The sequence below is a fragment of the Ornithorhynchus anatinus genome, chromosome 12 (assembly GCF_004115215.2).
Source record: "Ornithorhynchus anatinus isolate Pmale09 chromosome 12, mOrnAna1.pri.v4, whole genome shotgun sequence".
Classification (NCBI taxonomy): Eukaryota; Metazoa; Chordata; class Mammalia; order Monotremata; family Ornithorhynchidae; genus Ornithorhynchus; species Ornithorhynchus anatinus.
The window spans coordinates 11,144,597-11,166,629 of record NC_041739.1 but is presented as its reverse complement, the minus strand read 5'-3'; the positions used below and the strand labels follow the sequence as shown (position 1 = coordinate 11,166,629).

The window sequence follows — 22,033 nt, the reverse complement described above, 5'->3', positions numbered from 1 at the left end:
GAATAATGCCCCACCTCCATCTCCAATCGTTCTGGTAGTGGATCCACAGAGTTTTCTCCGTAAAAATATGCAAGTGGTTTACCATTGCCTCCTTCTGCGCAGTAAACTTGAGTCTCCACCCTTGACTCTCTCCCACACAGCTGCTGCCCAGCACGGGTGAGTTTTGACTTGTAGCAGATGGCCTTCCACTCGCTAGCCACTGCCTAAGCTAGTAAGGGAATGGACAGGCCTCTGATTGACTCTCCCTCCTGTAGTCCAGACTGGTAGAGGACTGGAAACTCTCTAGGTGAGACCCTGAGAAGGGACCTTGTATCTATCCCAGCACTTAGTACAGTACCTGGCAAATGATAAGCACTAAACAAATGCCACAATTATTATCAGTAGTATTATTATTACCATTTCTTTGGTTCACAATTAAGAGTGCACCCAAGTTTTTAGAAAAGCTTGGTGTGGTTTTTAGCAGCTCTAATCTGGGATATTTCACACACTACAGGAAACTCTTACAAGTAGCAAAGCGCTTTGGGGAAAACCACAACTTCTCTAGGTTCTTCCAATGCTTATCCCAAAGGCTCAGTGCCCTTCTGAGACATTGCTTCTATTCTTTTTTGTTGGTATGTGTATTTTACAGCATTTTGCTTCAGAACATTATGAGAAAGCTCTGCTTGCTGTCTGTTCTGGTGATGCTGAAGATTACTAAGGAAGAAGTTGAAGAAGAAAACCTAGCCCTCCGTCCAGAGCCTGAAAATACATACATCTATAAACATTTCATAGGAGTTGTCAACGAGCAAAAATGGAAGAATTATGGTGTGATACTCTATGTGTGAATCATTTGGAAAACTATAAAAATCAACAGATTTCACTTGGGAGGCTGGAGATCAATCTCTTTTGGAAGGGACCTAACTAAATTCAGCAATTTGGTGTCTAAGTGATGTATTATAATCAACTGATATTATCAATCTTGAATGTATCTTATTTAAACTGAGACGACAACCTAGAACAGCACAGCAGTGTGATGCCATATAAATGCTGAGAAAAATCACATTCAGAAAGCACTTTTCTGTTCCAACCGTTTGCTTAAAGCTCAGCAGAATTGCCCATGAGGTCGCTGAGTTCATATCCTATTTCTTTCACGGCCTGAGAATGAAAAATAGACCAGCTGTGACTGAGGCTCATTCTTTAAAAATGTCTGCAGTCGGCATTTTCGTGGCTAATGGAAAATGATCATTGCTACGGTTGTAACTGATCGGTTGTGTAATTACTGTGAAGAGAATGAATCGCAATCCCTAGCTACGCACAATATAAAGTGGCCGTGATGCAGTGCTGTTTTTCCTCTCCAGATTTCTTACTTTCACAGGCCAGATGGACAGCACTGTCCGCTCTTTGTATCTAAATGAGTTGGAGCGGCTAAATGGATATTCCTTAGTAATCAAAACAAAAATAAATACCTTCATCCATTTCATTTCAAATTCCTATTTCAGCCCACCGCACGGTTAGAAGGAGTACCGTTCCTTGGCTCGAGGCAGGGTAGCTGGTCCCCCGGTACCATTTTGGGATGGCTGAAGTTACGTAAGCAACTCCAGTGCCAGCATTTCCCATGCTTCTCCTCCTCACGGTTCCCCCACGTCCCTCTGACTCCCTCCACCACCCTACCCTTTCCAGATTAGCAGGCTGCAGGGTGGTATTTAGGTGAGAAAAGTCACTGCTTCACCTGCTGTTGTTTTTGCAGTCGTCACCCTGAAATCGTGTCACCTCTACAGTCTTGCACCAAGATAACAGCTGAGAGCCCAGGTGTGATTTGGGCACAGCTCAAACTTGCACTCTTGAGTCTCAATCCACTAAATGCCCCTGAAAAAAAAAGAGTGAAAAATTCTGAGGAGACCTTCCCTATTAGACCCCGTTAAAGAGCATTCATTCATTCAATAGCATTTATTGAGCGCTTACCGTGGGCATAGCACTGTACTAAATGCTTGGAAAGTACAATTCAGCAATAAAGAGAGACAATCCCTGCCCATACCGGGTTTGCAGTTTAGAAGAGGGGAGACAGACATCAAAAGAAGTAAACAGGCATCAATATAAAGAAATAGAATTATAGATATATACACATCAAAATAAGTGAAAAGTCATCAATATAAATCAAGTTGGGGCCTCAATTCCAGGGTGCGCAGGGATGACCAGTTTCTGCCTGTGAGATTGTAATAATAATAATAATAATAATTTAAAATAATTGTGGAACTAAAGCGCCAAGAAATGCATTAAGTCCTGGGGTAGATAGAAGACTGTGAGGTTGGACACAGTCCCTGTGCCACTTGGAGTCCAAGGTCTAAGTCTGTGACCGTCAGTGCCTGTCTGCTGACCCTGTCTCCTCTAGCCCCAGGCCTGCCTCTGACCTCAGACTGTGGCTTTCCAAACTCAGGTCCCAACCTGGATGCTGGTTCCAGCTCTGCCCCAGCTCCATCCTGACTCAGCTCTGCCAAATGTGATGTCGGCTTCCCGAAACCTGTGAGTTCCAGGCTTCTGCTACTGCCAGGTAAGGGTCTCTCTTCACCTCCGCTCGCTGTTCCATCCGGAGAGGGTGGGAGATGGACCTAGCCCAGCAGTTTCTGTGCTTGCTCAGACATGCTAATATACGAACAGCTCTGAGAAAGGAGTGGAGTCTACCAGCCCACATACCAAGAAGGTCTTTTTCTTTGGTTGCTCCCTCTACCCCTCCTAGGACCAGGTTTTTTATGAGGCAGGGACCTGATGACCCTGTGTTCTCTCCTCTACTTAATAATAATAATGTTGGTATTTGTTAAGCGCTTACTATGTGCAGAGCACTGTTCTAAGCGCCGGGGTAGATACAGGGTAATCAGGTTGTCCCACGTGAGGCTCACAGTCTTAATTCCCATTTTGCAGATGAGGTAATGGAGGCACAGAGAAGTTAAGTGACTTGCCTGCAGTCACACAGCTGACAAGTGGCAGAGTCAGGATTCAAACCCATGACCTCTGACTCCCAAGCCCGGGCTCTTTCCACTGACCCACACTGCTTCCCTACTTGGCACAAGGATCTGTAGTATGGCAGGCTGTAGCTCTGGAGTCCTCTAATCCCAATCCAGCACAAAGAACACAACACCCTTAACTGCATGGACGGACTCGTCACTCCCAGGAAAGTTTTGATGGAAAATAATCAAAGACGCAGGTTTGTAAATCCGGGGCTCAAAGTGCTGCTTGTCGTTTTAAAACAGCAATGTATGTATATAGATATTTAATAGACTGTAAACTCGTTGATTAGAATGTAAGCCCGTCAATGGGCAGGGAATGTCTCTATCTGTTGCCGAACTGTACATTCCAAGCGCTTAATACAGTGCTCTGCACATAGTAAGCGCTCAATAAATACTATTGAATAAATGAATGAATAACCAAGTCTAGCCATGGATGCTTTCATGCTGACTGCCTGAGTTGAGAATCGTCAGAAAGATTCACAGGAAACAAGAGGCACTTTTAACCGTCAAAGAAAGAGCATTTCAACAAGGCTAAGGATTTAAGTGTGACTTAGATCTCCCTATGTCTTTTGGATTGAAAACCTTTTTGAAGCGTACTTGAGGGATTTAAAGATTTCCCGGAAGAGGGTCGCAGTGCAAAAGTGAGCTGGAGGTCTTTCTTGAAGACGTGCCATACACCAACCTATTATGAATCGATATTCTATATAATGATGGAAACTCCCAACATAGACGATGATGAACCTGAACTAATAATAATAATAATGATGGTATTCGTTAAGCGCTTACTACGTGCAGAGAAATGTTCTAAGCGCTGGGGTAGATACAGGGAAATCAGATTGTCCCACGTGGGGCTCACATTTTTTAATCCCCATTTTTACAGAGGAGGTAATTAGTCCCAAGGACTTCAAAACTGATAAGCAGCATGGCCTAGCGGATATATTCATTCAATCAATCAATCATATTTATCGAGCGCTTACTGTGCGCAGAGCGCTGTGCTAAGCGCTTGGAAAGTACAATTCGGCAACGGATAGAGACAATCCCTGCCCAACAACGAGCTCACAGCCTAGTCTGGCCAGAGTTGAACCTGGGCTATACTTGGAGAGGCTAAGGTCCACATTTGAGGAGGCACATAGTAAGTTAACAAATACCAGAATTATTACATTTCTGATATTTGGTAGGAAGTCCAAGACACGCAGAAAGCAGAACATTTTAAAACACTGATAGGTGCTGCTTAACGAAACGCACGGTGAGGCCTCCATAATGCATGAGTTGGGCGGGGGGGGGGGCACGATGAGAAAAAAGGGCAGCTGGCTGCCTGCCGCTTAACAACTGTGTGACTTTGGGCAAGTTGCTTAACTTCTCTGTGCCTCATTCATTCATTCAATAGTATTTATTGAGCACTTACTATGTGCAGAGCACTGTACTAAGCTCATGGAATGAACAAGTCGGCAACAGATAGAGACAGTCCCTGCCATTTGACGGGCTTACAGTCTAATCGGGGGAGACAGACAGACGAGAACAATGGCAATAAATAGAGTCAAGGGGAAGAACATCTCGTAAGAACAATGCCAACTAAATAGAATCAAGGTGATGTACATTTCATTAACAAAATAAATAGGGTAATGAAAATATATACAGTTGAGCAGATGAGTACAGTGCTGAGGGGATGGGAAGGGAGAGGGGGAGGAGCAGAGGGAAATGGGGGGAAAAGAGGGTTAAGCTGCGGAGAGGTGAAGGGGGGGGGCGATAGAGGGAGTAGAGGGAGAAGAGGAGCTCAGTCTGGGAAGGCCTCTTGGAGGAGGTGAGTTTTAAGTAGGGTTTTGAAGAGGGGAAGAGAATCAGTTTGGCGGAGGTGAGCAGGGAGGGCATTCCGGGACCACGGGAGGACGTGGCCCAGGGGTCGACGGCGGGATGGGCGAGACCGAGGGACGGTGAGGAGGTGGGCGGAGGAGGAGGGGAGTTTGTGGGGTGGGCAGTATAAAGAGAGAAGGGAGGAGAGGTAGGAAGAGGCAAGGTGATGGAGAGCCTTGAAGCCTAGAGTGAGGAGTTTTTGTTTGGAGCGGAGGTTGATAGGCAACCAATGGAGGTGTTTAAAAAGGGGAGTGACATGCCCAGAGCGTTTCTGCAGGAAGATGAGCCAGGCAGCAGAGTGAAGAATAGACTGGAGCGGGGCGAGAGAGGAGGAAGGGAGATCAGAGAGAAGGCTGACACAGTAGTCTAGCCGGGATATAACGAGAGCCTGTAGCAGTAAGGTAGCTGTTTGGGTGGAGAGGTAAGGGCGGATCTTGGCGATATTGTAAAGGTGAAACCGGCAGATCTCGGTAACTGATAGGATGTGTGGGGTGAACGAGAGAGACGAGTCAAAGATGACACCGAGATCGCGGGCCCGAGAGACGGGAAGGATGGTCGTGCCATCCATGGTGATAGGGAAGTCTGGGAGAGGACCGGGCTTGGGAGGGAAGATGAGGAGCTCAGTCTTGCTCATGTTGAGTTTTAGGTGGCGGGCCGACATCCAGGTGGAGACGTCCCGGAGGCAGGAGGAGTTGCGAGCCTGAAGGGATGGGGAGAGGACGGGGCAGAGATGTAGATCTGCGTGTCATCTGCGTAGAGATGGTAGTCAAAGCCGTGAGAGCGGATGAGTTCACCAAGGGAGTGAGTGTAAATGGAGAACTGAAGAGGGCCAAGAACTGACCCTTGAGGAACTCCAACAGTTAAAGGATGGGAGGGGGAGGAGGAGCCTGCGAAGGAGACCGAGAATGACCGGCCAGAGAGATAAGAGGAGAACCGGGAGAGGACGGAGTCCGTGAAGCCAAGGTGAGATAAGGTGTGGAGGAGGAGGGGATGGTCGACAGTGTCAAAGGCAGCTGAGAGGTCAAGGAGGATTAGAATGGAGTAGGAGCCATTGGATTTGGCAAGAAGGAGGTCATGGGTGACCTTAGAGAGAGCAGTCTCGGGAGAGTGGAGGGGACGGAAGCCAGATTGGAGAGGGTCCAGGAGAGAATGGGAGTTAAGGAATTCTAAGCAGCAATTGTAGACGACTCGTTCCCTTGTATCCCCCCCAGCGCTTAGAACAGTGCTTTACACACAGTAAGCGCTTAAGAAACACCCTCAGGCTCCGCCACTTGTCATTTGTGTGACCTTGGGCAAGTCTCTGGGCCTCAGTGACCTCATCTGTAAAAGGGGGATGGAGACTGTGAGCCCCCTGTGGGACAACCTAATTCCCTTGGATCAACCCCAGCGCTTAGAACACTGCTTGGCACATAGTCAACGCTTAACAAATGTCATCAGGCTCTGCCACTTGTCAGCTGTGTGACCTTGGGGAAGTCACTTCACTTCTCTGGGCCTCAGTGGCCTCATCTGTAAAAGGGGGATGGAGACTGGGAGCCCCGTGGGACAACCTAATTCCCTTGGATCTACTCTGTGTTCAGAACAGTGCTTTGCCCACAGTAAGCGCTTAACAAATGTCATCAAGCTCCGCCACTTGTCAGCTGTGTGACCTTGGGCAAGTTTCTGGGCCTCTGTGACCTCATCTGTAAAAGGGGGATGGAGACTGTGATCCAATTTCCTTGGAATTCCCCCAGCGCTTAGAACAGTGCTCGGCACATAGTAAGCATTTAACAAATACCAACATTCTTCTTCTTCTTCTTATTATTATCATTATTATTACTGCGGTGAATAAAGTTCAGTCCCTGCCAAGCAATTGTCCAATCAGAAGTGGGCACCCCCCGCCCCCCCCCCCCCCGCTGAGGCAGTCGTTTCCATGGAGACTCCGCTTGACCCCAGGGGCAAGGGCGGGAGGAGGGGGTGTTGACGCGCCTGCGCAGAGGGAAATCTGGCCCGTCCTGCAGATCAGTTCCTGGGCGTTGCCCTCTGCCCCGACAGCTTCCTCATTCCGGGGACCTCAGGGCCTCAAGATCCTCTCTTTTCCCTGTCCCTGAAGGAAAGGGGGGCCTGAGGATCCTCTCTCTTCCCTGGAGCTGAAGGAAAGGGGGGCCGGAGGATCCTTTTTTTCTTCTGGGAGCTGAAGGAAAGGGGGGCCTGAAGGTTCTCTCTCCTCCCCAGGAGCTGAAGGGAAGTGGGGCCTGAGGGTCCTCTCTCCCCCTGGGAGCTGAAGGAAAGTGGGGCCTGAGGATCCTCTCTCCTGCCGGGAGCTGAAAGGAAGTGGGGCCTGAGAGAAATCTATCCCCCCGAGCTGGAGGAAAGAGCAGCCTGAGGATCCTCTCTTCCCCCGGGAGCTGAAGGAGAGAAGGGCCTGTGGGTCCTCGCTCCCCTTGGGAGCTGAAGGAAAGAGGGTCCTGAGGGAAATCTTTTCCCCTGGGAGCTGAAGGAAAGTGAGGTCTGAGGGTCCTCTCTCCTTCCAGGAGCTGAAGGAAGGAGGGGCCTGAAGGAAATCTCTTCCCCTGGGAGCTGAAGGAAAGAAGCCTGAGGGTCCTATCTCCTTCCAAGAGCTGAAGGAAAGAGGGGCCCGAAGGAAATCTCTTCCCCTGGGAGCTGAAGGAAAGAGGGGCCTGAGGGGAAATCTCTCCCTTCAGGAGCTGAAGGAAAGAGGGGCCTGAGGGTCCTCTGTCCCCAACCACCGGCCGGGAGAGAGGCTTAGGGGCCGAGCTTCTGCATCCCGAGGCGCCTTCAGCAGGCAGGCCCTCGTCTCTCCGGCCTTGCCCTGGGTGCGGACCCCTCGCCCCATGGAGGCCAGCCTGACATGCGCCGTGTGCCTGTCCCTGCTGGAGGAGCCGGTGACACTGGCCTCCTGTTCGCACAACTTCTGCAAGAAGTGCGTGATGGAGTGGGCCTCAGCCCGGAGGGCGGCCCCCCCGGGCCCGGCCCCCGGCCCCGACCCCGCCGGCCCACGGCTGCTCTGCCCGCTCTGCCGAAAGCCATGCCCCCTGCCCGACGGCGCCAAGGCCGTGGACCTGCCCGTCAACACCACCCTGGCTGAGGTGGTGGAGCTGTACAAGGCGGCCGCCCAGGATGACCAGGCCCGCGGGGCCGGCGAGTGGGCCCGAGGGCAGCCCCGGCCGCCCTGGCCTTGGGGCCGGGCCTGCAGGAAGCACCCCGACAGGAGCGGCCGGCTCTTCTGCCGCTCCTGCTGCCTCGTCGGCTGCAGCCTCTGCGTGGCCAACGACCACCAAGGGGTCTTCCATTCGGTCAGCAGCCTAGACTCCGCCTACCAGGAGGAAAAAGTAAGCCGGCACCCCAATGTCTTGCCCCAAGAGGCTCAGTGGAAAAGGGCATGGGCGTGGGAGTCACAGGTCACAGGTTCTAATCCCGGCTCCACCGCTTGTCAGCTCTATGACAAGTTGCTTCACTTCTCCAGGCCTCAGTGACCTCGTCTGTACAATGGGGATGGAGACTGTGAGCCCCACGTGGGACAACCCGATCACCTTGTATCCCCCCCAGCGCTTAGAACAGTGCTTTGCACATAGTAAGCGCTTAACAAATGCCATTATTATTATCCCCCGCCTTGGCATTTAGTCACGGGGAAGCAGGGACAGAGAGAGGCCCTGCCCATCAATCGATGGTTCCATCCATCAATCACTGGTATTCATTCATTCAGGGCCCGTTGGGTGCAGGGATTATCACCCTTTACTGCTCTATGGTCCTTGCCCAAGCGCTTAGTACAGTGCTCTGCACATTGCAAGCGCTCAATAAATACAATTGAATGAATGAATCCCCACCTTGACATTTAGTCACTGGGAAACAAGGACAGAGAGAGAAAGGGGGACCTTGCCCATCAATCAGTGGTATTCATTCAGGGCCTTCTGTGGGCAGGGATTGCCACCCTTTACTGCTGTATGGTTCTTGCCCAAGGGCTAAGTACAGTGCCCCGCACACAATAAATGCTTACTAAATACGACTGAACTGAAATTCATTCCATCGTATTCACTGACCGCTTATTGTGTGCAGAGCACTGTACTAAGAGTTCAGTACAACAATCAAAGGACACATTCCCACCCCACAACGAGTTTATCCCGCACTTACTGCACTCAAGCTAGATTGTAAAGTCGTTGTGGGTGGGGACGTATTTGGTAAGCGCTTACTGTGGCCGTGTGGAAAGTACAATTCAGCAATAAAGAGTGACAATCCCCCATCACAACGAGCTCCAAATCTGGTGCCCGGTGGGGGGAGAGGCAAAAATCAATACAAATAAATGTCCATATAAATAAATACTATAGTCTCCCAAGCGCTTAGTACAGTGCTCTGCACACAGCATTTACAGTGCAGCAGAGTTGCCCACAAGGACTTTACAGTCTGGAGAGATTAAAATCAATTACAGGGAGGTTCCTAAGTACTTTGGTGGCTTAGGGAGGACTGGATAGTGGGAGCAAATCCAAGTGAACGGGCAACGCAGGATGGAGAAGGAGAAGCGGAAAGGAGGGCTTATTCAGGGAAGGCTTCCTGGAGGAGAAGATGGGCCTTCAATCAGGGTTTGATTGGGGGGAAGAGCAATCATCTGTCTGGTATGAGGAGGGAGGGCTTTCCGGGCCGGGGTAGGATGTGGGCGAGATAGAAGGACCATGAGAAGGTTGGCATTAGAGGAGCCAAAGTGTGCGGCCTGGATTGGACATATATATACATATATATACATATACACACAAATATATACATACACACACACACACATATATATATACATATGCACACAAATATATATATATGCACACATTAGGCAAGTCACTTAACTTCACTGTGCCTCAGTTCCCTCATCTGTAAAATGGGGATTAAGACTGTGAGCCTCACGTGGGACAACCTGATTACCCTGTATCTACCCCAGAGTTTAGAACAGTGCTCTGCACATAGTAAGCGCTTAACAAATACCAACATTATTATATATAAATATACATATACACATAAATATATAGCTAGCAGCAGTGTCCATCAGGGCAGGTGTCTTTGAATGATCCGATTTTAGGTGGCAGAGGACAAAGGTCCAGTGATAGTAGAGAAGTAACGTGGCTCAGTGGAAAGAGCCCGGGCTTGGGAGTCAGAGGTCATGGGTTCTAATCCTGGCTCCGCCACTTGTCAGCTGTGTGACTTGGGGCAGGTCACTTAACTGCTCTGTGCCTCAGTTACCTCATCTGTAAAATGGGGATTAAAAGTGTGAGCCCCACGTGGGACAACCTGATCACCTTGTATCTCCCCCAGCGCTTAGAAAGTGCTTCACACATAGTAAGCGCTTAACAAATACCATCATTATTATTAAAGCAGCTGGGTGGAAAAAAGTGACCCAGAAGCAGATATTGTGGGGTTCATATCCCAGCTTTCCAAGAATCATTAATGGAGATTGAATTGTTTTAGTCACCTCTTATTTTGCAAAACAAAATCAGCAAATAAATTTAGGCAGTGAACGTTAAGTTTTTCCATTTTTTTTCAAAGACTTGTACTGTTTCTTGCAGTTGGCTTTCTACTGCAGTCTGAAAAGATTAAGAACAACAGACGAAGAACTTAGAAAGAAAATGTCAAGCAATTCAAATGAGAATGAGGTAAATATTCATCTATGTATAATTTACAATGGTGGGGGGGGGGGGGAGGGAAATCCAAGAATTATGCGTGGACACATTTGACTGCATAAATATGAGTATTGGAGAAGGTGCATTTAAAATTTCATTTCCCTTTGTATTTCCTCTGTGTAATATACAGTGTTCAGTGTTTTCAGTGTTTTAGGAAAAAAAGTTAGGAAAAAGGTCATTTGGTAATTTTTTCATAACGTTTTCACCACTAAAATGGATTTAAGTAATTTTATGATTGGTCATCTTAAGTTGCTTTAGCACATATCTCATCCATCATCAAAAGAATCAACATGTTTTTAGGAAGCTATCTAGAAGGTTTAGTCATATTACACACCTTATAAATATTTTCTTGGCCTGGGCAGTTTCTTCTCCGTAATTTAGAAAAAAATCTGGAGTATGAATAACTGATCCAGGCTGTCAGTTTTTGCTTATCATTTATGAGCATGTCATCATTCTCCCTCCAACAGAGTCCTCACATCAAAACTAAGATCTGAATTATTTTAAGTTTTTTGGTCTTTTACATTACTACATATGCCAACAGGAGGTAAGTGTGATGTTAGTCACTTGCAGTATTACCAAAAACACATAGCCCTGTAGGATAGATGTGAATTATTAAAAATGAAAGCAAAAGCAAAATCTCAATTTTTTGAAATGTAAAACAGTTTTTACCCAAATTAAAAAAAAATGTAGCTTCCGGAATTCTGGGGCAAGAATTTTGTTTTGGAATAAACAAATACCAGATGTCAAATGGAGATACACAGGGATTGGCTCATATGAATCATTTTTGAAGTTATTTTTGAAATAATATTTCAAGTTACCTGACACCTGTACTGCATCAGGGTCTACCCAGGATCACATGCAATAGTTTAGCAACCCAATTGCATTTTCTTACCTGTCCCAATCCTGTCCTGTAATTCTCCTTTTACCCTCAAATGCTTGGGAAAACAGGGAACGTGTCAGGTGGACATTTGTTTCATAGGTACCGGAAAAAATACAGGGAGAACTTGTTCTAAACTTTTATAGAGTGCCTTTCTTTACTGCTAATCAGAAGCAGTTGATTGATTTTAGGCAGCAAATGTCTGTTTATTGTTGTATTGCACTCTCCCAAGAGCTTAGTACAGTGCTGTACACACAGTAAGCACTCAATGAATATGATTGAATTTTAGAGAAGTGAAATTATTCCCAGAAAAATGGAACCTCCCCTCCATTCTCCCCGCCCCCCAATAAAATTTTCATCTGCATAGAAAATATGAAAGCAGATTCATTCCCAGCTTGGTTGCCACTTGACTGCTGCTGTTTTAGAAGAAAGAGCAACAAAAAAAAGTTACCAGATAAAATGGGTGGTAGTATCCATTGGCCAGATTCTGGAATCAGCTTGGCCCAGTGGCAAGAGCGCAGGACTGGAAATCAGAAGGGCCTGAGTTCTAATCCTGATCTGCCACTTGTCTGCTACCATGAGCAAGTTACTTCACTGTGCCTCAGTTACCTCATATGTAAAATGGGGATTGAGTCTGTTAGCCTCAGGGAAGTGGATAGAGCAAGAGTCTGGGAGGCAGGTCATGGGTTCTAATCCTGACTCAGCCACTTGTCTGCTGTGTGCCTTTGAGCAAGTGACTAAACTTTTCTGTGCCTCAGTTACGTCATGTGTAAAATGGGGATTGAGACTGTGAGCCCCTCATGGGACAGGGACTGTTTCCAAACCGATTTGCTTGTATTCATCCCAGTGCTTATTACAGTGCCTGGCTCAAAGGAAGTGCTTAACAAATATTGTTATTATTATTATTAGAGCCTGGCATATAGTAAGTGTTGAACAAATACCACCATGATTATTATTATATTTTAAAAATAAAGTTCCCCTTGCCCCACCTATCAGCTAGACTTCCCAGTAGCGCATTCACCATTTGTCCATCTGCAGGAAGGACTGTGGTGCTGGTCAACAAGTTCAGGGTAGTTTATATCTCCAATAAATCTTCCCGACAGGTGGGCTTTCATTCTTATTGCCTGTAGTTTGCATGAGGGCCACCTGGAAGGCAGGGTGGTGGTCATTTCCCTTCCCCCCACACACTACTGAGCAGACTTAGTGTGCGCTTATGTATTACATGTAGAAAAATCATCTTTGCTATTATACATGTTCAGTCGTCATGGTGAGGCCACAGGTCAACTTTTTGGGAGTCAGTTTCACCTGGGTAAAATCAATTTCACCTATACTTTGATGAGGCCATCTCACAGCTGCCTTGTCTCTAGGCATCCTCAGCATACAATCAGTTTACCAGCAGCCTCCCCAACCCCCAAGGTAAAACCCTTTCATTACCCAACACCCGCCTTCTCAACAAAAAAGCTGCTCTCTGGTCTGTAAAATCAGTGGTATTTATTGAGTATGGAGCACTTACTGTCTGCCTAGCACTATATTAAGGACCATGGAAGAGTGCAACACAATTGGTAGACACATTCCCTGCCAACAAGGAGGTTCCATGACATTTAAAGGACATTGATATAAAAAAGTAACGTGTGTGATTTATCACTTCCTGCCTTCCTCAGGCCACAATAAATGTGAAATCAAAAAAGGGGCAGACAAAAAGTTGAGTGGAATTACAGTTTTAAAATGTCACAGAAGATAAAGTTTTGCTTTTTTTCATTTAAAATGCTATTGTGATTTCAGATGCTCTTGAAGAGTGAGGCCAACATCATTGAAACTGAATTCAAAAAAATTTCCCAAATACTGGAGATGCGGAAAAAACAGCTGCTAGAATACCTTGAAAGTCAAAGGAGTACGAAAGAGGAGGAGCATCAAATTTGGAAGAAAATGAAGAACAACAAAAATACCATTGAGAACTATCTGAAGGAATGTGAGAAACTTATTGATGAAGTTGATCCTCAACGTTTCCTAGAGGTGATGGTTAAATGTGTTTTTCATTTGAATTGCACTACCCACTATAGTACAGTTTGAAACTTTACAATGTGGTCAAAATATATATAATACTAAAGGTACTCAAGCCAACTAATTTGACAGTGGCAGACAGCTAGTTTTGGAACACACATCCTAGGAATATTACAGAAAATACGATCCTAGTTCCTTTTATTCAGTCTGTCCAAAAAAGGAAAATATACCTCTTCTGTGGGCCTTAGTGAATCCCAGTGTTATATTCATGGAGTCTGCCCGGCTAAGTTGACCTTATTTTTGCTGGCCTGCAGCTGAGGAGTTTCCTATAAAACTGGAAGCCTGTGTTGGATCCTGGCAGATGAGGAAATTTTTAGAAAATTCAAATTGGCCAATGTATGTTCTAAGAACATCTGCCTGGGCTTAGTAAGTTAGTTAACCTTTAAGATAGATAGTCTTAGGGTAACTATGGAGAAGGGAGCTATAGTGCAGAAGGAAGACTGAAGGAACCTAAGAAATCAGAGTACATTAAAGGTAGGCACATATATTTAACCCCATTTTTTTCCGGTGGTTGTTTTGGAAACAGTACAGTAATATTTTTCTTTGGGAATGTTTAGGTAGATAAAGATTCTAAATGACAGCAGTAGAATAAACATCTCTCTATCAAAGTAGCCAGCGTTTACTTATTTTCAGTGGGCACCTATTGTGGATTTTTCCGCGTGGAACTCTGCTGTGCTCTTCTGAAACGTGTTTGACCGATGATGTGATTAAACGTGATGGTATTTTAATGACTTTTAACAGGAATTCAAAAGAGAAGACAAACCATACTAATTTCCCCAGGGCAAGTCTAATACCTCTTCTTTTTTAATTTCAGGTGGCGTGTGATTTGAATAAAAGGTACAAATATTTCATGTACAATATGTACAAATCAGGTTTTCTAGGTTTATGAATATAAGAAGCTCATTTAAATGGTCACTTCATAATTTTATATTTAGTATTTAAATGCTATTTTGATCCTGGTGTCTTACGAACGCTTCTACCACGTATATAGCCCCTAGTCTACTCTCCGGGACCATAAAATGGGAATTGTTAAGTGCCGTTTATGAAGGAAACACCAGAATTTCGTATGCTCTAGTAAGCATGTTATCTCTTGGTTAGGGGCTGAGTACTGTGCCTTTCCTCTCCAGTTTCCTTTGAGAACTCATGGGAAAACTCATCTTTCACTTCAGAGTGTATTTTTGCCAATACAGTGAAAAATCTATTCTGGGGCAGTAGCAGGGGAAACAGGTTAAAATATTGAATCAAAATGGCATTTTCAGGCATCACCAAAGGAAAATTTATCCTTCCCCATCAAGTAGATCTTATGATTAATAAAAACTTATTCCTCCCTTTCTGTTTCCAAAATCATCTTTCATAAAGTCACCCTTCAAAATCAGTTTGACTCATTTGTTCTTTGGAGTTCTAAAAGACTGACCACTTTTCCTTTTTTATCAGCAGAATTTCTCAGTGTAAAATGTACTGCTTACTACTGTGATTTTTGGCAAATGTTATTTATCCTCTATTTTAAAAATATATACCTTTTTAAAAATTATTTTTAAAAAGATGTTACTGTCATCTTTATCTTGCTGGAACCTTGTTGTGTCTAAGGCATTGTTAGACTGCGTGGTTGCTTGCTGAGTAACCTTGGGCAAGTTAGTTGTCTTTGTCTCAGTTTCCTCATCTGTAAAATGGGGATTCAATACCTGTTCTCTCTCCAACTTTGACTGTGTGCCCAATATGGTACAGGATCCATCCCCCCCTGATTATCCCATTATCTATCCCAATGCTAAGTACAATTCTAGGCACAAAGTAAGCATTTAATAAACATTGCAAGTATTATTATTATTGGAATAGGAGATCCACATCTCTGTAGTACTTTTGGCCAGCCGTTTACCTAACTTGAGGAGAACTATTTTAGTTACAATGGAGATGAAAGGTGTCCTTGAAAATTTTACTCATTGAACACTTACCAGAAGATTAAATAGAATCTGATCTCTTGAAGAAGTTTTTTTTTAAAAAAAAAACAAACTTGAAAGCAAATGAAAAAAGTTCTCAACTTCTTTGTCTCCATGAGTCATAGTCTTTTCTTTTTAAATGTTCAAGCAGCAATGACATCCCTTTTTCTACCTTCTGCTAACTTTACCTGAATTTGACTTACACCGGTTTCGAGCAAAGCATCACTAAATCCCAGAGCTAGTGGCTGCCCAATGCAGTGTTCTCCAAAGCCAAGAGAGTAGTAGAATGACTCCAGCTGAACATTTGTAGGACCATCGGGTGACAAGCGCTTAGTACAGTGCTCTGCAAATAGTAAGCGCTTAATAAATACTATTGAATGAACAAGCTTACCTCGTTCCGGCATGGGTCTGTTATGTATATCAAGGGGCACGGTCTCTCCCCTCTCCTCAAACCTATACAGGGCACTTGGTTCCAAGTGTTTAGTACAGTGCTCTGCACAGAATAAGCACTCAATAAATACCAGTGATCGACTGACTTGGAACAACGCGATTTCAGCCTAGCGAACCTGCCATTGGTTTCGATAGGTAGAACTGAGGACCACTGATCAGTCAGTAGCATTTCTGGAGCACTCAGTGGTGCCGTGCTCTGCACTAAGCACTTGGAAGATTTCAGCATAACAGTCGGTAGACAGGTTCCCTGCCCGCAATGAACTTGTGAATTTTGTCTCTTTTTTGCAGAGTGAAGAGTCAACTTGAGCTGATGCAGTTGGCATCGAGCTCTGAGAAAGAGCCGAAGTTCAAAAACAAACAAATACATAGTAAACGTGTGATAAATGAAATATTGGCCTTGGAGCTAACTGAAGTGGATTTGGACAGTATGACAGGTGGTTATAAATAATTTCCAGTTACTTTCTTGTATAATCTGCTGTTGCTCCTTTAAAAACGTATTCAGTGAAACATGCATTGCTGTATGATTACTATTCACGTTTAGGCTTGGGGAGGTTAACATTGCTATTCAGCTTTTGTAATTACATTATAAATGAGGAAAAAAACCTTCTAAAATGTGTTAATGAATTCAGGTGTTTGAGTAATCAATTCCGTGAATGTTTTTCTTAACCTGTCCTAAAAATCTACTGTAGATTTTCCGAATGGAAGAAACGAAGATTTAAATGGGAAGTTCGTGTTTAAAACAGCGTCTAAAAAATGGAAACGTTCAAAGCATTATCATAGCTTTAACTTTCATGTGAGTTCTCTAGGTTTAAAAGATGTTTTGCAGTTGTTACCAAGATGGTTGTTCCCTTTAAACATTGCTTTTAATGCTTTGCTTTTTCCAGCCTATAATAGGAACTGATGTTTTGCAAAATGGTCAGACATGTTTTACTCAGTCCATGTCTATCTCATTCATGGAAAATTTTAAGAATACGAGCCACGAGGTAAGAACTGAAATTTCAGGAAATTACTTCTTTACATATTGCAGAACTGGCCAAAGTCATGTGATAGTGACTAAGGTCTCCCAGATACAAGGAATTCCTCCTACTGTTTAATCCTTTTCCCTTCCTTGCAAATTCCTATTTCATTCGTTCCATTTTCGATCATTCAAGTGTGGAGTGAGTTAAGCTACTGCACAGACCTTAAGTGCATTCATACTCAACTAATTCGTGGCTCAATGGAAAGAGCACGGGCTTTGGAATCAGAGGTCATGGGTTCGAAACCCGGCTCAGTCACTTGTCAGCTGTGTGACTTTGGGCAAGTCACTTAACTTCTCTTGTGCCTCAGTTACCTCATCTGTAAAATGGGGATTAAGACTGTGAGCCCCACGTGGGACAACCTGATTCCCCTGCGTCTACCCCAGCGTTTAGAACAGTGCTCGGCACATAGTAAGCGCTTAACAAATACTAACATTATTAATTTTTATATGACTAAAGGTGATTAAATTTATGGGACCTGGGCAGAGATAGAAGTATTGTTGTAAAGGTAGACCAGAGACTGAAGAGAAGCCAGAGAAAACAGGAATAAAAGGTCCACGTGCGACACAGTGATGTGGTTAAACTGCACAGGTATTGGGCGATGCATAAAGTAAATGCTACAGGTAGGAAGGACAAAAGATAGTAAACTCTAGGTTCCTTCCTGCTCCCTTAGATATTCTTAACCTATGGAAATCTCCCTGTTGCCCTTCTCAAGCCTTATTTTACATCTGCATGGCTTCCATCACCTGACAACTCTTCCCACATTCAGAACCTACATAAGAAGCAGCATGGCCTAGGTGAAAGAGCAAGGACCTAGGAGTCAGAGAACCTGGCTTCTAATCGCAGTTCTGCCAATTGCTTGCTGTGTGACCTTGGGCAAGTCATTTAACTTCTCTGTGCCTCAGTTTCCTCAACTGTAAAATGGGGATTACGTACCTCTTCTCCCTCCTACTTAGGCTTTGAGCTCAGTGTGCGACAGGGACTAATTTGTACTTACCCCAATGTTAGGCACATAGTAAGCACTTAACAAATATCATCAAAAAGCCTTACTAAATCCCACCTACTCCAACAGGGCTTCATTCAAAAGTTGTTAAAGATAATGCAAACATCAATAATGAATTTGGACAAGTGTATTGGAATTCCATGCATGAAACCACAACGAAGTTAAACATTCAACTTTTTAAAACCTGTTTTAAGTATGAGTTCATTTGGTTGAAAGAAGAAACCTTGGAGTTTGGCAGAGTCTTGTACTAGCAAATTATAGCTGTAGAAGCTTATTGTACTTGATAATGCTTTTTTGCTGTTTTCCAGTAACACAAGAATAAATTAAAGAAATGTAAAGTTGGTGCTTAATAGCCCTTGGTTTTCTATTGTACTTAAACTTTCTGCCTTTTCTCAAAAAATTTCAGGAGCTACGCCTCCAGTATTATGAAATATTCCGAGAAGATGCATGTGATCAGAAGACAGAAAGTTTCTCAGAGAACCCAACTTCATCGATGTCTGTTGTTCCCAAATTTGGCAAGAAAATGATTAAATCTCCAAGGAAAAAGCATTGTTCACCAGAGACACCAGAAAGGCTGGCTCCCGCAAATGATTCCGACAGTTGTAATCAGAAGGGTTCGGCAGCAAATTCAGACTTCCCTGCATTAAACCTAGACTTCAGGTTTGGAACTAAGGTTCAAAATATCGAAAAGATGCAAAATATCGAAAAGATGCAGTTGCCATCACTTAAAAATTTTGGTGAGATTCCAGCCAAATCGTTTGGTTTCTCCTTTGGTTCACCACTCCCTGCAGCAGCAGCAGCAGCAGCATTACCTCTTACTGACTCAAAGCCCAATGACTTGGTAGCAAAAGGTTCAACTTTCACTTGGAGTGCAAATAATTCTGCCAGTGCATTTACCACCTTCCCTCCCTCAGTTCAGTCATTTCCTTTTTCTGCTACCTTTAGCAAATGTAAGGCTCAGCCTCACACAGAAGCCCATCACGATGGCCGTGACGATGCCCAATCGGATGGCTCGAGGTCAGCAGACAGTGAAACACCTGAAACTTCAGTCAGGGTGGATCTAAACTCAGCTGCACTTAGACCCAGTTTGTCTTTTGGTTTCCAAAATTGTTACATCGGATCCAAGCAGAAGAATTTATTCTCACCCTCTCCCTTTTCCCAAACGACTCGTACCTCTGAGCCACCAGCTCAAGGAAGCCTGGCTGTTCAGCAGGGAAGCCAGACAAAGGGCACGGTCACCACGGTAGGTAGAGAAAAGAATTCCCTACAAACAGAGCCTGCGGGAGGCGTGAGTGACCCTAATGCCAAAGTCACGAATTCTGCAGCTGCTGCTGGAATTTTCACTGGAGGTGCAGTTCACAATTCTTTCGTTTCTCTATTCTCAAGGAGTTGTGCTGTGGATTCCAAGTCCCCTGGATTTTCATTTTCCTTCAAGCCCCCAGTTTCACCTCAAGTCACAAGTGAAGATGTTCGAGCAGAAACTAATCTAAGGAGTGAGAAGAACCAGTTAGTTTACCCTAAATCTCCATTGCCAAAGTGTTTCATGGCTACTTCTGAAAGTGCGAGTCCGGGGACTGCGTCTTATTCGATTGCATCTCCAGAGGTGCGTGTGCCAAACCCAGTTATGGACTCCTTGGTGACGCCAAACTTTTTACTCCAGCCAGCCAGCTTTGGCCATCCAGTTGGAACTTTCCCTCCAACTCAGAGGATTTATAAGGCAGCACAAAGAAGGATTGGAACTGAAAAAATGGACAGAAAAGTAGCAGTAAACTCTTCCCCACTAGGTGACTTGAAAGGAGTTTCTGGCATGCAGCCTCAAAATGGAGAGAGTCTTGTTAATCCATCTTATATCAATTTCTTTTCCAAGTGGCCAACAGTGTCAGAAAGTTCAGAAGTTGAAGAAAAAGAGAGAAATGAAGAGTTTGCTGGCCCCAAAGCATTAAGTGAAGTCTCTGGTTCAAGCGAACGTAACGTTACGTCAGGTGAAGAACTTGCTCCCTCTGTCCAAGACCAAATACATCCCCAAGTTTATCCAGGTGGGGAAACTCCAGGTGTGTAAAAACATGGTGAAGCCCTCTGCACAGGGATGAATATCTGATTAACTAAGTATCCAATGAAAAAACACCTCAAAGGAGGTAGCCCGAATGGTAAAAGAATTATTATTCTTCAATGGTCAGGAACTCCAGTTTTGAATTGTAGTTGCTATTTTGCAGGTATAATTCTCTTGGTGTATTGATATTGGTAAAATCTGCACTTAGCTTCATTATGATTTTTTTCCATTTCCCAAGAAGCAGTGTGATCTAGTAGAAAGAGCCCAAGCCTGGAAGCCAGAGGACCTGGGTGCAGATCCCAGTTCTCCCACTTGCCTGCTCTGTGGCCTTGGGCCAGTCACTTCACTTTGAGCCTCAGTTACCTCTTGTGTAGAATGGGGATTAATCCTCTCTGCTTCGGGCAAGACTGAGCCTCCTGTGGGACAGGGACTGTATCCAATCTGAGTTCCTTGCATCTACCCCACCACTTATTACAGTGTCCAGCCCATAATAGTAAGTGCTTATTAAGTACCATTTAAAAAAAAATAATTTTTTTTTTTGTAAATCAGTTGGAGTCGAAGCCAGCCCTTTTTATGTTATTAATGATTATAATGCTCTTTCTGCCATCTCCTTTTTAAATTCTTCTTTCCAAAGGTCTCTCTGAAAAACTATTGCTGCCTTGGGTCCTCTGTGACTTACCAAGCTAGGCAAATCACTCCAGCTTCTCTAGAACTAGGGTATATCACCTCATAGATTCAAGGAGATTTATATAGACAGGTGGATTGGAATATATTAAACACAGAGTTTATTGAACTGAACTGAAAATTAAATGCTTGATCATTAATCACATTGAGAAAGTGTTTTTTCTTTTTCAGAAGAACGTCAATGAAATCATCTTCTTGGATGAAAGATTTCTTCAGAGCCTTAAATTCTTTTCATACAAATGCTTAAAATCCAGTGTTAAACCCACTTGCTTGCAATAGTCTTAAATCAACATGCTTTTTAAATGTAATTTGTGAATAAAATGCATAAAAAGATTAAATTGCAAATGGGACTCAATTAATTTTATGTATACATATATAACTTAAGAGCTCTTGAGGTCTGCAGAGAATTGAGCTGTAAACTCAAATCCCTTTTTCCTAGCTCCTGGAATCTTTGCCCCATTTAACCCCATGTATCTACATTTATACACCCTTCCAAAACGGGCCAGCTCTAATCTATGAATTGTATACTTAAAACCATTCTTGTTGGGTCTGGACTGTATAATGAAATAAGTTTTATCTTTCGGGTACCTTTCTAGATGCTGTAAGGTTAAGCTAAGTGGGACAGTGACAACTAGTTAAAGTTAAAGTTTAAAACTAGTTAAACCTGTTTTTTGTTATTCCAGCCTATTTTCAAATCTTGAGGCTAAAGCAGAAGTGTGGCTTAGGGGAAAGACTGCAGACATAGAGGAGGCTTGGGTTCTAATCCCAGCTTCTCCCACTTGCCTGCTATGAGCTAGGATAAGTCCCTGGGAAGCGGTTGGAGGACCACCTGTGAGGTGTGGCTGGCTTCGTGGGCTGTAGAGTTGGTAAGGCAGTGGCCGAGGGGAGAGAAGGTCGATTGTGTGGCCGTGCGAAAGGGAGAAATGGTGCTTCCACCTCTGTCTAGTCGGACCGCGAAAAGCTGGAGCGCCATCCGTGATATTGCTGTCGCTGTGACAGAATAACATTACACCTTAAGAGAGCAATGATGGTGTTTTCCTTGGGTTAGCAGTGTTTTGTAAGGAAAAAATTATCATTGGGGGGATTAAGACTGTGAGCCTCATGTGGGACAACCTGATTACCCTGTATCTATTCCAGCGCTTAGAACAGTGCTCTGCACATAGTAAGTGCTTAACAAATACCAACATTATTATTACAATGTAAGAAGATTCTAGCTAAACTTAAGTTGTTGGTACTGGAGAACAGAACAAGCTGAAACCTACCCATCAGCTAATCTGAAGCTTTATTTTTAAAGGTCTGATTGGGTTGTAATGAAGGAAATTTCAGACCCACATCCAAATTATGGGAAAATTACATAGTTATTTCCACAGACGACACAAACAATCAATAAGGGATAATCAAGAGTTAGCTACTTAGCCAACACCACTGGCCTTGTGCCCAGATTTTGTCTCTTTTGCTACTTTAAATAT

At 44.3% G+C, this 22,033-nt stretch overlaps 1 protein-coding gene across 4 annotated transcripts; it reads left to right on the top strand.

Annotated features, from left to right (window-relative positions):
- The first annotated feature begins 6,966 nt into the window (after window positions 1-6,966).
- Window positions 6,967-20,909, top strand: LOC100681448. 4 transcript variants are annotated; one of them, XM_029077108.2, is made up of 9 exons: window positions 6,967-8,161; window positions 10,376-10,462; window positions 13,149-13,379; window positions 14,242-14,264; window positions 16,100-16,245; window positions 16,501-16,604; window positions 16,696-16,794; window positions 18,237-19,866; window positions 20,739-20,909. In XM_029077108.2, the coding sequence occupies exons 1-9, from the start codon at window positions 7,664-7,666 to the stop codon at window positions 20,747-20,749; spliced, it is 2,829 nt and encodes a 942-aa protein (XP_028932941.1). In that variant the 5' UTR covers window positions 6,967-7,663; the 3' UTR covers window positions 20,750-20,909. The 4 variants fall into 4 exon arrangements, with proteins under 4 accessions (XP_028932941.1, XP_028932940.1, XP_028932939.1 ...); XM_029077107.2 differs by having other exon boundaries at window positions 20,736-20,909; XM_029077106.2 differs by having other exon boundaries at window positions 18,237-19,881.
- The last annotated feature ends 1,124 nt before the right edge of the window (window positions 20,910-22,033 follow it).

What these genes read in the sequence shown, in the direction of transcription:
- LOC100681448 (XM_029077105.2), top strand. Translation starts at nt 7,664, where the DNA reads ATGGAGGCCAGCCTGACATGCGCCGTGTGCCTGTCCCTGCTGGAGGAG. An exon ending in GCAATTCAAATGAGAATGAG is followed by an intron (nt 10,463 to 13,148) that starts GTAAATATTCAT and finishes TTGTGATTTCAG; the next exon opens with ATGCTCTTGAAGAGTGAGGC. An exon ending in GCGTGTGATTTGAATAAAAG is followed by an intron (nt 14,265 to 16,099) that starts GTACAAATATTT and finishes TCTTTTTTGCAG; the next exon opens with AGTGAAGAGTCAACTTGAGC.